We start from the raw sequence: 13762 nt of genomic DNA on the forward strand, positions 1-13762 counted from the left end.
ATGCACACACAGACACACACACACACACACACACACACACAAACACTCTTCATGCCTTATAAATGTATCTACCTCTGCTTTTGAAAATAAAATATTTTTGATAGAGATGTCTAAGGTCCTAATCTGTGTGCTGATTCAGCAGAATATAACAGTTTAGACACTTTCTACACATCCAGCTGAGGGCGCTGGATTAGACCTTTACACAAGATATACAGATTATTAAACGGTTCTAACTCTGCACTCTGAAGTAATGTCAACAACTTTATGTTTCTTTAAAATGTGACTTTTATTTCTCATCTTAAAGCTGCAGTGTAGAAAATTTAATTCCTTTCCCCCAGAGACAAATCTCATTTTAAACTCTTTCTACAGGCGACGGGTAAAGAATCCTGAACATCTAGAAATTATAAACACATATTTTTAAATGTTTGAAAAATGAACTCTAGCAGATAGATTTTGAAATAAATCCTTAAAAATTCAGACAAAAACAAAAACACTTAAAATAAATTAAGCACTCCAGACATTTGTTGATTATCAACTCGTTTCCAAACAATTTTAAAAAAGCGTACAAAAAACAAAAACAAAACAAAGAATAATGCTACCAAACTGCAAACTGGAATAAAGTTTAGAAAAATTAAAATGACAAAATATTGAGTTTGATTGATTGATTGACTTGAAAATAAATCAATGATTTCACAGTTGATCCTGATGTATTTTTGATCAAGACATTTAGACAAACATTGACCGAAGTTTAGAAAAAGCAACTCCATTATTTAAGCTTGTAAAAACATTATTATCCTGTTTTTATAAAGTTCAGCTTTCTAAGATGCCAAATGCAAATCAAAATTTGCCTAAAAGAGTCTTTAGATGCTGATTAAAGCACAACATACAGAACTTGCCGAGCTTGAACGTGACTGAGAACTCTTCACATTAATTGTTAAAGCAAATGAACATGACCGTGTAAATAAAATTTAAAAAATAAAATTTGTGCGTTTCCCCTCCCAAGTATCGTCCAATTGTGTGCTGCTGCATTCGCTGGAGTTTGCATTGGTTTGGCTCTTTGTTCAAAACTGAGTACCCTGCTTCAGCCTCTTCTGGTCCAGGTAGTGACCTAAAGCGACACAGGTGCAAGTTTTGATTTCTTGGTTTAGGAGGACGACAGTGAGTGCAGAGTGCTGCTTAGGGATTTGACCCTGTGACAGATCAGTACCTGCGCTGGAACCAGAGGAGGCCCAGCACGCCGCCCAGACCCATCTCCTCCTTGAAGACCTCCGTGATGGGCACGCCGGCGTAGATCAGCTCCTGGCCTCGCTCATCACAGATGCTCGTCAAGAATAAAGAAGATGTGGAACAATGTGGAAACTATATGAAGCCCATTTTGATTCAGCTGGGATTGTTCTTACCCTGGCCCATGAGTAATCCATCGCACACACACACACTCATGAGACAATGCACGGTCAATACAGTATAGTACATTGACAACAGGGGCCAAAATTAAAAAGATTGTCTTCTCAAATTAGACCACCGGAGGGCGCACAGGGGCCAAAATGAAAAAGTGCACAAAGAAATGACTTTATAAGGATATTATTATTTATTCAATCGACTTAATGTATATGGTAATGTCTTGTTTGGATCTCAACTACGCGTTCACATCTCAAAAAGTCTTCATTTACATACTTATTGAACATATTCAAAATAAATTACCAGTAAGATTAAATTTAAGTAGTTAGTCTCGGTGTAATATAATATATATAATATCTATTACGTGTCAGGAAATGTAGGTAAATACTGTTACTATGTCTAAAAATAACTTGTATACATGTTTAAAGAAAGACATCAAATACTTAAATTACTTTGGTTTAGCTTTTGATGATCGTAGATTAGAGCGGAATTGGAATCGCGCAAAGGAAATGAACTGATCACAGCCAAATTTGCATCAGATCTGATTTAAATTTAGATTGTTTCAGACCCAAGCAAAGATCCCCGATAAAGTGTACTCGGAGATCTTTGCCTCGCTTGGTTTTCACCACCTGAGAGTGTATCTGCAAGCTCGTCTGGACACACACACGCACACCTGGGAAGCACACGCGTGATGCATCATTATTGAGCCAATGAATGTATACTATTCACTTCTGTGTGCTCTCTTAAGTGGACTTGGATTCAGATTTTGAATTTTATTATTCCATTGTGTGTTTTCCTCTACCTGCGTCTGTGAGCAGCTGCAGGCCTCGCGCTCTCAGAGCCACCACAGAGAGGCGCTGCACAGACGGACTGGAGCTGAGAGACACCTGCACGTCTCCCACCTCTGAACACTGAGGAGAGTGACGGAGGAGGAGGAGGAGGATGAAGATCTTCAGAGTGCATAAAAGCAGAGAACGTCTATAATCAGTGATTGTATTTAATGTGAGTCTTTGTTGTGCGTTCATAGGTGATGTCCTCCTCCGTCTCCAGGTCTCTCCAGCCTGTCCCAGCTCTCCCTCCAGAGGAAACGGCACCCTGCCCACCGCGGGCCGCTTTGATTGATTAAAACAAGGCATAAATGTGAACAGGAGTTCTTAAATTTGAAATAAAAAATAGATCACTTATGAACAGACAGACTGTGCAGACTATAACATCAAACCATTCTACATTTTTCCATGACACCTGTGAAGGAGCTAAACGTATTGGACGGACTGTATTTATATTGTGCTTTTATCAAAAGTGCTAAACAATACCTCATGTCCCCTATTGTTACATACACAGAAACTAAATACTTTGTACGAGGTTAGCCTGTTTTCTCTACATCGCCGCATGCAAATTACAAGCAAATGAAAGATTCAAATGAATATTTGCAATGCAACCTCAAGTCCCCTGAAAGCAATAGTTTTCTTTCCTTTCCTTTCCTTTCAGCCATAGAGATGACCTGTGATTGGTTTGTGGCCGACTACCACAATGGCAGGAAATGAAGGATTAGACACTGGAACCTTCCAACTGTTTTTGGCACATCAGTTATATTTCTGTCCAATCTTCATAAACTGTGAAATGTGTCATGATTTCATTTTAATAAGAGACACGAGGAACTTCCTCTACTAATTCTATTAGAATAAGTAAATATTTGTGGTGAATAAAAATAGTCTGCCTACACTTAGAACGCTTTTGCATTATTTTCAATCAAATACTAAGTGGATGGAAATGGAGGAAAATGCTGGCATATTTTAGCCCAGGTCCTGTGTTTGACCTTTGGTGTTTCCCTTCCCACTCGTCCTTTGAGACTTCTACTTTGTTTCTTTGTTCTGACTGTACTTTTGTTGATTAGTCTCTCGTTCTTTCTACAACACCTTCTGTATCTGTAGTGAGGTGACTGTTCTTTCTTTCTGGTTGAGCTTAACCCCTAAAACAAACAAAAGACAAAAACCTGAAACATCAGCAGATTTTAGATTTTTATTGGAAAAATGCCTACCAAAACTGACAAAAACTAAACAAATGAAACACTTTTCCTTCCTCTAACACATTGTTAGTTAAGCTGTAGTATATGAATATTAAAAACAATAGACTTTGTAATGCCAGCTACGACGACTCACAACCTCCGACCCCACAGGAAGCCTCGTCTGTATAAAAACTGACCAGAAAACAACAAAATCGCTCCGACAGTCGGGGGGAGGAGGGGATGCGATTACCTCCCTGCTTTGTTTCGTATTCAGTCTGAGTCGTCATCTCCTTCTCCTCGTGCAAACCCCAGCCCCCCCGTTCACTGCTTCAGTTATTCAGTAATATAGAAGTGCATCTTGTCGTTGACGTTCTTGCGCTCTGGATTGAGCCGCCTCAGGATCTGTGCCAGTACATTGACGGTCTGCTCACTGCTTAAACCTGTGCGCTTCGTCTGGAACTTCTTCAGCAGGTCTTTGGTGGTCATCGGTTTGCGGATCAGGTAACGCCGGACGGCTTCCTCTGTGAGCTGCAGGTCACTACTGGGTGGAGATGACAGATGGATGAAGATGTTTTCAGGTCACAACTTCCCAGCTGATATATATATACACACACACACATCTAGACTACATCTAATTGTGAAGTACCTTGAGCTTGGGGTGGATTTGCCAGATGGGGGCTGAGGGGTGCTCTTCCCAGAAGGAGCAGGACTCTGAGTGCTGGGCTCCATCTTGAGTCTTTTGGCAGCTGGCGAGTCAGTGCTAGGCCCCGGCGGCTGTCTCTTACCTACGGGGGAGCGAGGCGGACAGTGAATGGTGGAGGTGGTGATGGTAGGGAGCAGGACAAAGCCAATTAAAGTGATATGTGCGGGATTGGATGCATGTGTTCACGTGATCACCTTGCTCAAGCTTGCTGGCGGCCGCACGAAGTGTGTTAGAGGTGGCGGCCGAGTCTATGGATGGTGTCCCGGGGCGACTGCCGGTCCTGGAGCTGCCGGCTGAGCCACGCCCCCCTCCGCGTTTAGGAGGAGTGCGTTTTTTCTGAGAGAGGAGAGAAAGATTGATGGTTAATAATTGCTCAAGTGAAGAGGCGCTGGTGTCAAAACACACAGCGGAGCAGATAGAACTCTAATTTCAAACAGGATGTATGTAGTGTTTGTATGTATAATATGAAAGTAAGCATGAAGTTACTCACGCTTACCACCATGAACAAGGCGGATGCCGTCTCTCCATCAATGTCACTGTCATCTGAGGTGTCTGACTCTCCGCTGCTGTCTGTAACACAGAAGCCCCACATTCACAGAGCTTCACCTTTGATACCCTGGGGCATCAAGCAAACCAGGCAGCCAGGCAGCCAGGCAGCCAGGCAGCGCCCCCACAACATGGCTCACAATCAGCAGCCCCTCATTCAAATAGGACTGAATTCTTTCAACCTCTCGTCTGTCTCTCTCTCTCTCTCGAGGTTGGTACCTTTTTTCTTCTTCTTCTCTGCTTGGACTGGGGTTTTCTTCCCGTCTGCCTCCTCCTCTTCCTCCTCTTTTGCCTCTTCTTCATTCGGTTTCTCCTCCTCGCTATCTTCCTCACTTTCAGACGCCTCATCAATTCCTACAAATGCACAAAAGGAAGAGGATGGAGTCACTTATGTTTACCTGTCACATGTTACCAATCTAGAGGCCTTATGTGGCAGTGCATGAGTAAACATGAAGCTCGACTGTCATTTACATGTTCTCTACTCTGTTTTACTCTATAGCAACTGTGAACACGCACACACACACACAGCTCTGACCTTTAGGGTGCTCCTCCGCCTTGGTGGGTTTTCCCTTCTCTTGTTCTTCGTCTGAACTGTTTTTTTTGGGGACAGTTTTGCATAAGTCATTTACGTGCAGATAAACACAGAACAAACACATTTCATACAGGGCTGAGTAAACCGCACTGCCGTGTACCTCACCTGCTCTCATCAGACATGTAGTCCACCTCCAGTCCCTCGTAGTCGCCGTCGTCACTGTCCTCCCTCGCCTCGTTGTCGCTGCCCTTCTTCTTCTTCTTTTTGGCTTTTCCTTTGCCCGCTGCTTTCTTTGCTTTGGTCTTGCCCTCTCCATCTGGCCCGGGTAGAGGAGAGCACATGGGCGATGAACAATGTGTGTTGATGTTGCAGAGTGTCTCGTTGTAGCACTTTGAAATCTTTGACACTTTAAAATCCATCAAGGTATTGTTTTACTTATACTATAATAATGTAATGTTTGTAAATAAAGGGTAGTGAGCGATGGCATCTCTGATTTTATTGTGGTATTAAACTGAAATCCAGAGTTGTGACAGCACTAAGCAAAGCCAGTAGCACGCTGTAAACATTAAAGCGAGGCAAGATGGCTGACAGAGAAGCAGGGAGTTCAGCTGAAGAGGATGGAGAGATAATACTAAAGGAAATGCTTGTAAACTGTATCTTTGTCAGAGGCTCAATCTAAAGTGGAGCCTTTGCGAGAGCTTCTGACACAAGCTGCACCTGCTACTCAATAAGGGAATCAACTCTGTCTGTCTGCTCCTCCTTACCTTCCCCTGCGCTGCTGTCACTGTCATCAGTGCTCATTTCCAAGTCTTCCTCCAGGTCATGAATGCGTAGGTCACTGCCTCTTCCTTTCTTTTTCTTCTTCCCTCCCTTCTCGTTCTCGTCTTCGTCCTCCTCACCGTGCTCCTGCTCACGCAGACGCCTCTGAAGCATGATGCTGAAGTGATTCACCACCTTGTTCCTCCTGCAAAAAGGAATTCGCAAAATAGGGTTTGGTTTGTTGCACAGGCACACAAAACTCCTCTGCCCTTATCCACACACTTCTCCTTATGACCATGTCGCTCACATTTCTCCTTTCTTGGTCATTATTTCCTGTCCCTCCTACTCCTCAACATTAAAACATCCTTTGTGCCATATCTAACCTCCATCACACTTTCTATTTCTATTCCACTCTTTCTTCCTCCGCAACTAAAACAATGAGTTCTTCTCGTCTCTTCACGTGACCACAGGCATGTACTGTAATCCTCCCTGACCGTCTCGCTCCTCACCTTCCCCACTCCTCCTCAGCTTCCTCAGCAGTGAGTGTCCGGTGTTTGGCCACTGGTGTGAAGTTGTACCAGCTGTGGACGGGAAAGGCCTCGAAAGCCCCGTCGGCACACTGGGTGAAGATGTAGTAAGATGCATTTTCTGTGACGCCGCCCTTCTTCAGCCCTTTGAACCTGACAGAGGAAACACAAGCAGACACGGATAAGCCGTTATAAGAATCATTCCAAAGCAAATGTAGGCAAAGTGAAAGAACTAAAATGAAGAAATTGTCTCCTCACTTCTTGCCATCCTTGCCGTTAACCCTTAGAACCCAGGGCTGGTCCTCCTGTTTGAATTCACGCGTCACAATACCATACTTTTTCCGCCGTGCTTCTTCCCGCTGCTTTTTGCCAAACTCACTGCCAGCCGCTCCCTCTGCCGACTCTTCCTCCCCGTATATCCGCCGAGCGCTCATGTCCCGTTCCATACGAGCCTGGGGAGAGACGGGGCGACACGTGGAAGAAATGAGGAAATGGAAGACACCGTGGCTGCAGATGGTGGAGTTTGTCTTGATATGAAAGAAACTCCAAGTTCATTATTGTTCATATTCAGTGAAATACAACCAATGCCGTTGCTGAAAATAGCTTATCTGAAAGTAGTTTGTGCGTTGCCCTGCACAAACAAAGGGGAGAGTCAAAGCTGCAGTGGGAAGTCAGTGGTATTCCTAAAGAAAACCCACCTGAGTCCATGTGGAACACTTGACTCTGTCTCCTGCATTGAAGGCCATGATGTTGTACTTCTTGCTGGTGTTCCTACGTGAAAGTAGGCAAAGTAGCAGGCAAACACATCAATCGTCTTTAAGCGATTGATCCTGGTGAAAGTTATTAGTACAGTATATAAGTGTATGAACAGTGATACACACAACAGACATCTTAGATTGAACCGAATTAATGATTAATTCAGCTTAAAGTACTAAACAGAGCATGTTACTCACTTTGGGACCCGCACTGTGTATTCAGTGGCTGAGGAACTGCTGCTCCCCTGTAAGACAGACAACCAGAGGAGGCAATGAATTGTTTCGTGAGGGATTTGCAGTAACAAATACATGCAGTTTATGTCTCAACGTGTCTTCACCAGTGCACTCATAACAAGATTGTGTTTATAGATTAACAGGTATAATGCAGAAGGAATGTACTGTATGTTTTACTCCTGCCAAGTTAGACTCAAAACTTACCAATGATGTCATGATGGCTTCCTTTTGTTGTCACTCAATGCGTAATCAGGGTAGCTGGGTAAACAGAAAAGAGCAAAATACTAAATGACTTAACTTAAATGCATGTTCTTATACTATATATCATAAAAACATTTCTGTAAGAGCCAAAGACAAACTACAGTTAGTATTGTGTTGTAATGTGATAAGTGTTAGTTTGACACCATTGTTGTTACTGATAATTGGATGATATCACTCGTTTATTTCTGGAGCTTCAGAGTCCGACACGAACAGAAGACACTGTTGGAATAGACATTGGGAACAGCTGTTCTTTAACTTTCCATTTGACTTTGTCATTCTAATTCTAAGCAAACAATTGTGACAAACGCTGTTTAACAAGCTTATCCAAAAAGTCAAGTTAAGTCAACTTTATTTGTATAGCCCAATATCACGTACAAAGTCTCAAAGGGCTTTACAGGTCCACAACATCAGGAAAATACCCGTCCCCGCCCAAAGCTCTTTAGGAAAACGAGGAAAAAACCCCAGAGAAAAGCTTCAGGTATAAGGTAAAAAGGAAGAAAGCTCAGGAGAGACAGTTGCACGAGAGATTTCCCCTCCGCAGGGCTGGGTGTACAATAGAAACATCCAGTGTGATTGTACAAAGGTACAAAAAAAAGGCATGCAAAGTAGTAAAAACAAACAGTCGTGCATTAGGAAATAACATGCAAGACAGAGGGGAGACAGGCAGAGACAGAGAGGGACAGAGACAGGCAGATTTCCCAGAGAGAGACAGGCAGGCAGGCAGATAGAGAGACAGGCACACAGAGAGAGAGAGAGAGAAAAGTGACGCATTTCAGGTTCTGGCTGAAGTATTACACAGGGTTAGTTCAGCGTGTGGTATTTGGTAAACTACATCCCATCTATGAGTCGTGTCTTGTAGCCTTACATATAAAGATTTTGTTTTAAAGCTTCCTTGTTTTGAACCTGCTCCGGTCTGTTTGTCCCGTATGAGGACAGCAGTAAGAAGCATCGCTGGTAGTTACAGTTCTCTCGATTTACTCAGCACCATTTTTAACAAACATAAATATTTCATCATCACACTGGTTGACTGTGGCACAATATTCACTGTAGCCTCTTATTCAACGACGTTCTTTAATAAACACGAAGCAAAAACTCGCACCTTTAACGCGACGCGTATTGCTAGCTATGTGTGTAGCTACCGGCTATGGCTATTACTAAAAGCTGACTGTTTCGAGCTTCAAAGCAATTCGGCTTCATTCGCTACATTTGGTGAAATAATGGACACGTAAACACTAGAGATACGACATAACGGACCATTTCAAAATGTTCCTCACCAGTTTGCCGAGTATTCGAATGCCAAGTCGTGTGCAGCTTCCTGGATCAATCGTCCCGTCATCTCAAATAAACCGGTGGGAAACCTGGACAGTCAAACTAGTTCCTAGTAGCGACCATCATTTCTTGACGTTACATTTTTGTTTAAAAACTCTTGTTTCGTTGTACTTTTAGAATGAGTGACACCAGTAACAAAAGTATAATAGCATAGTTAATATATAGCCATGAGTTATTGTGTATTTCTATATCCTTTATCTCAAGCTTCACTGGCTTTCCTGGTACACATCCACCAAACTGGGACATTTTCAAGTTTTCTTTATTAAAGGGGCAAAAATTTATTTCAGCTCAGCCATCTCATTTTTTCTTCCGTGTGTGTATTTTCAGAGATTTGTAAGTGATTTACATGGGGGCTAAGGCATGACACTTTTCCAACACAAATTTTACATGGTAAAGCAAACTCTCTTCCCAGTCCTGTTTTTCTATGTATGCAAATTAGTCCTCAATAGTGTGGTGAATGTAGTCCTGCAAAACATATCTTTGCGCTTTTGACATAAATGATTTGTCCTGGACAATCCCCATGAATCAACTTTATAATTGCAATTTGCTAAAGCTTGTCATGGACGTTTTTTAGTCCATTTCCAGAGTGTTTAAAATGGCCGGAGGAAATGTCACATATTCACATGAATGAACAAAATAGCAAATATATTACAGAATGCAGTTGTTTGTTTGTCCTTAATTCAGGTACTATTGTGTGTTAAGTGTTAATAAAGCTAGTCAGGCGTTTCACACAACTCACATGTGAAAACTGTGTATTTAAACACAAATAAACACATTTACAATTATAAAAAGAACATCACTTTTGTATAAATGTGTAAACTAATGATATTATGCATAGTGTGATAATCAATTTCTTTTTAATGCAACATTGGAGTTTTGGAATATCAAAGTCATATCTGTTACTTACCGTAACCGTCCGAAACATTACCACTTATCTTTCTAAATTGATTAACCTCACCGTATATATAAAAGTTCACAGTCATCATTTGGTTTGAGAAAAATAAATATGTGAAGTAAAAATCTAAGCAATCTATAAAATTGAACAAAGTCACCAAAACAGTTAAAACTTTTCTTTCTCTCATTTGAATATTACATTTCATTGGTGCCCTGCTCCAGATGTTGTCCAAATAAAGAGAAAGAAATTTGTTTCCGTTGGCATTGACAGCAGTGTTTGTGGAACTGTATTAACGGTCTGCCAGAGCTCACAAGATACTACAGTGCTGTAAGCCATGTTGAGACTGAGACTGGTACTGGAGACACTGGCTGGGCCTAAGCACATCACAGTGTACAAACATGACTTTGAAATAATGTATATTTTTTACAAGTACCACCACATATATTGTATGTTTGCTTCATCAATCTCTCTCTAAATTCAATTTGATTAGTTATTGATTAGTTATTGATTCATTACTTTGTTTAAAAAACCCAACTCATCTCCCAACTACAGTACTTGTGTGCAAATCACTGATTTATTGAATTTATTTATTGAATCTTGACTTATTGTGCATGACACTAACAACTTATTATAGTCTAGTGAAAGAGCTCTATCCTCACGTCATCACTTGTGCGGTGTTATTGTAAAGAATTTCCAACTTGAGTCAGTTCATTTGCATTGTTTTTTGCATTTCCTACAACCCTTGAGAAAACATTTTTTTGGACACTGTGCAAACTTCTTAAAATGTAGCTATAGCAAAGAAAGTGCTGATAATATGAAGTGGGACCTGCCAGGATGAACCTCTGTGTCCTGTCACTTCTAATGGGTGAGTGAATTTATGTTTCATATGACAACTGTTGATGATGGCTCACTCAGAATTTGCAGTTATGAAGACTAATTTGTGAGATTAGTGGTACTTTGACTTGGTCTTTTTAAAATTTCATTGATGTCATCATTGTGTATATTTCAAGCCATTACTAAACACAAGTTCTTGTCTCTGTGCTTAGGTGTACTTTCCATCCCAGTCCATTGTGTTTTTCCTTCTGGTATGGATGATGTTTTTTGCAGATGACAGACACTGATTCTTTGTATAGATGAAACAGTTGTCATCTTTGCTCATCATTACTGATACAAGTTTTGCTATTCTGTGCAGGTTCTTGTGATGGATACCAGAATATAACTGATCCATGGCGTAATCTTGGTTTTCAATCTTCTTTGTATGCCAACTACCCAAACGATGATGCAGGTCTTGTTAACAAATGGTCGCGCTTTACCGGAATTAGTGGGGACAAAGTCATAACATCCTGTGCCGGCCAAAATATCGGTGGCACTGCATACCCCATAAATACTCCAAATTCATATACGACCGTGGAATCTGAGGTGCAAAGAATGACTGCATATGGTTATACATCCGGTTGCCATTACACAGGTATTCAGTTGGATGTGGTCCTTTGCCCTGGTGGATTCTATGTGTACAGGCCTTTAGGACATTCACATGGCAGTATGGGTTATGTGACATGTAGGTAACAATTATTCATTGTTGTTATTTTCTTTATATTCAGCGCAGAAATGTCATAACAAGTTGTTGCTATCAATGACTAATTAGTTTTACTGTATTTACGACCCAACATCTTCAGATCATCAGGTGTGTAATGAAGACAGCTGTGGACCACTCGCTGCATGTTCTTCTGGATCTTGTGCGTGTGTTTCTGGTTATGAAATCCTTTCAAAAACCTTACCAACAGAATCCTTTGGCTGTGTGGGTAAGTACACTTTTCGTATCCGTCCTATAGCAAATCAGAGTTGAGATAAGTTAAGCATCTCTCCGAATTAAAATTCAATTCAACAGTTATTTCCCTGTTTGTTCAACATCCCTTGCTTTCATCACTTCACTTTCCAATTTCAAGCCCAATTGTTCTTTGAGCTAAATGCAAGTCATCTCTTCATTCCGATGAGCTCAGACCTTTTTGAAACTCATTCTTTCATGGCAAGGAATCTTGGAGACATTGATCTGATGTGTCTGATTTCATTTTATGACCCAGGAAAATGTTTGGGCAATTGTGCAGTGCAACTCTGAGTACAATGAATAATGATGAAAAAATATTATTTGCATTGTATTATATTTAAAGTCATAACTTCTCTTGGCAGACATCGATGAATGTGCAAAGACCTCAACAATATGTGGTTCTAATTCAAATTGCACCAACACAGAAGCGACATACGTTTGTTCCTGTCTCGTGGGGTTTGTAGCACAAAATGTAGCTGCAGCACCTGGAAGTTCTAACCCATGCATAGGTAATATTAAAATGATCTATTACATGTATGGTGACTGCAAAATCACTCAAAGGTTGACCCAAGTCTATGACTCCCTTGCATCTTCCAGATATTGATGAGTGTGAAGACTTGGTCTGTGGGGATAATGGAGTATGCACCAACAATGCAGGAAGCTACGTGTGTGCATGCAATGACGGCTACTTGCTTGTACCTGACTCACCTCTTGTTTGCGAAGGTCTGTAATGGCTAGACTACCTGCAGTCATGTTTCCATTGGGTGGTACCTCAACTCTTCAACTTACTACAACTTACTCATATGGCAGATATCTTCTATAGCTATGTAATGCACTAAAAGTTTAATTAAGTGTTTGCTTGATTTGTAATTACATGTGCACTTGAAAGGTAGTACAACACCATGATAAATCAACAATATTGTTTGAGATTAGATGTTATCATGTGTAACATTTTCTCCCCTTGGGTCAGTAACAAACCCATCATCTTCACTTGAAAAGCCTCTGTTTTGTGATCATCCTCATTCCAACCACAATAATGAGCATTTGTTACCTATTTGTTGAGTTATATTTTACAAAACATGTGTAATGTGTCAGCAGTGAAGGAGTTATTTGATGCTGTACCATTCAGTTTTTTCACCCAATTTTCATCAACTGTCCCCTCCTCAGATATTGATGAGTGTTTCAACTCCACTATCTGTGGTCCTGACTCTGAGTGTCTCAACATACCCAGTTCTTATACCTGTATGTGTCAGCCGGGATACGAAGCAACTGAACCAACCGTAGACCCAAGCGAGGAGAACATCTGCATCGGTATTAACTGAACTTCAATGCTGAGCATAAATGTCACTCTTAATGCACTACCTACACATATTGCAAGGGACTACTGTGTAATGTGTAATAATATATATCTATCACTGAGAGAGGGAAGGTGATCAGGTTCAAATATATGTATATATATTATATGCAATGTACTGTGTATTTTTTTTTTACAGATATCGATGAGTGTGTCCAATATACCACCGTCTGTGGTCCTAATGCAAACTGCACCAACACAATCGGCGCTCACATCTGCATTTGTGAGGCTGGTTATCGGGTGATCGATTCCAATCTGATAGCCAGCATTACAAACCCATGCACCGGTATGTGTAGAGAAATAGAGAAAGTAGAGAAATCCCAGCAAGTCAATGCTATATTATCAGGACCAAATTGTGAAATAGGGAAGCAGTGGCTCAGTGGGTAGAGCTTCCGCTTGGGAACCGGAGGGTTGCCAGTTCGAGCCCCTGCCGAGGTGCCCCTGAGCAAGGCACCGAACCCTCAATTGCTCCCCCCTCTGCGAAGGGTGGTAACTGTCGCTTTGGATAAAAGCGTCTGCCAAATGATCGTAATGTAATGTGTTCTCTCCTACAGATATAGATGAGTGTTTTGAGACACTGGGTTTATGTGGTAAGCAAACAGTGTGTACTAATACTCCAGGGGCTTTCGTTTGTTCCTG

At 41.3% G+C, this 13762-nt stretch overlaps 1 protein-coding gene across 3 annotated transcripts; it reads right to left on the reverse strand.

Annotated features, from left to right (window-relative positions):
* Positions 1–3403: 3403 nt before the first annotated feature.
* Positions 3404–9082, reverse strand: gtf2f1 (general transcription factor IIF, polypeptide 1). 3 transcript variants are annotated; one of them, XM_076150167.1, is made up of 14 exons: positions 8995–9082; positions 7664–7717; positions 7424–7470; positions 7169–7241; positions 6729–6922; positions 6453–6623; positions 5949–6148; positions 5350–5500; positions 5188–5243; positions 4872–5006; positions 4603–4676; positions 4301–4442; positions 4050–4188; positions 3404–3944 (listed from the first exon to the last, which is right to left on the reverse strand). In XM_076150167.1, exons 2-14 carry the CDS (start codon positions 7673–7675, stop codon positions 3737–3739), a joined length of 1602 nt encoding a protein of 533 aa, XP_076006282.1. In that variant the 5' UTR covers positions 7676–7717; positions 8995–9082; the 3' UTR covers positions 3404–3736. The 3 variants fall into 3 exon arrangements, with proteins under 3 accessions (XP_076006282.1, XP_076006279.1, XP_076006281.1); XM_076150164.1 differs by having other exon boundaries at positions 4597–4676; XM_076150166.1 differs by having other exon boundaries at positions 4597–4676; positions 8975–9045.
* Between the last annotated feature and the right edge of the window lie 4680 nt (positions 9083–13762).

The sequence above is a fragment of the Genypterus blacodes genome, unplaced genomic scaffold (assembly GCF_046128005.1).
Source record: "Genypterus blacodes isolate CSIRO-AG114 ecotype Tasmania unplaced genomic scaffold, CSIRO-AGI_Gbla_v1 ptg000051l_1, whole genome shotgun sequence".
NCBI lineage: Eukaryota > Metazoa > Chordata > Actinopteri > Ophidiiformes > Ophidiidae > Genypterus > Genypterus blacodes.

Bases quoted from the DNA above. Each gene is read 5' to 3' on its own strand.
- gtf2f1 (XM_076150164.1), bottom strand. The intron at 7,242-7,423 runs GTGAGTAACATG...ACTTTCACGTAG, and splicing joins TACACAGTGCGGGTCCCAAA to GAACACCAGCAAGAAGTACA. The intron at 5,501-5,948 runs GTAAGGAGGAGC...TACCCGGGCCAG, and splicing joins TGACAGCAGCGCAGGGGAAG to ATGGAGAGGGCAAGACCAAA.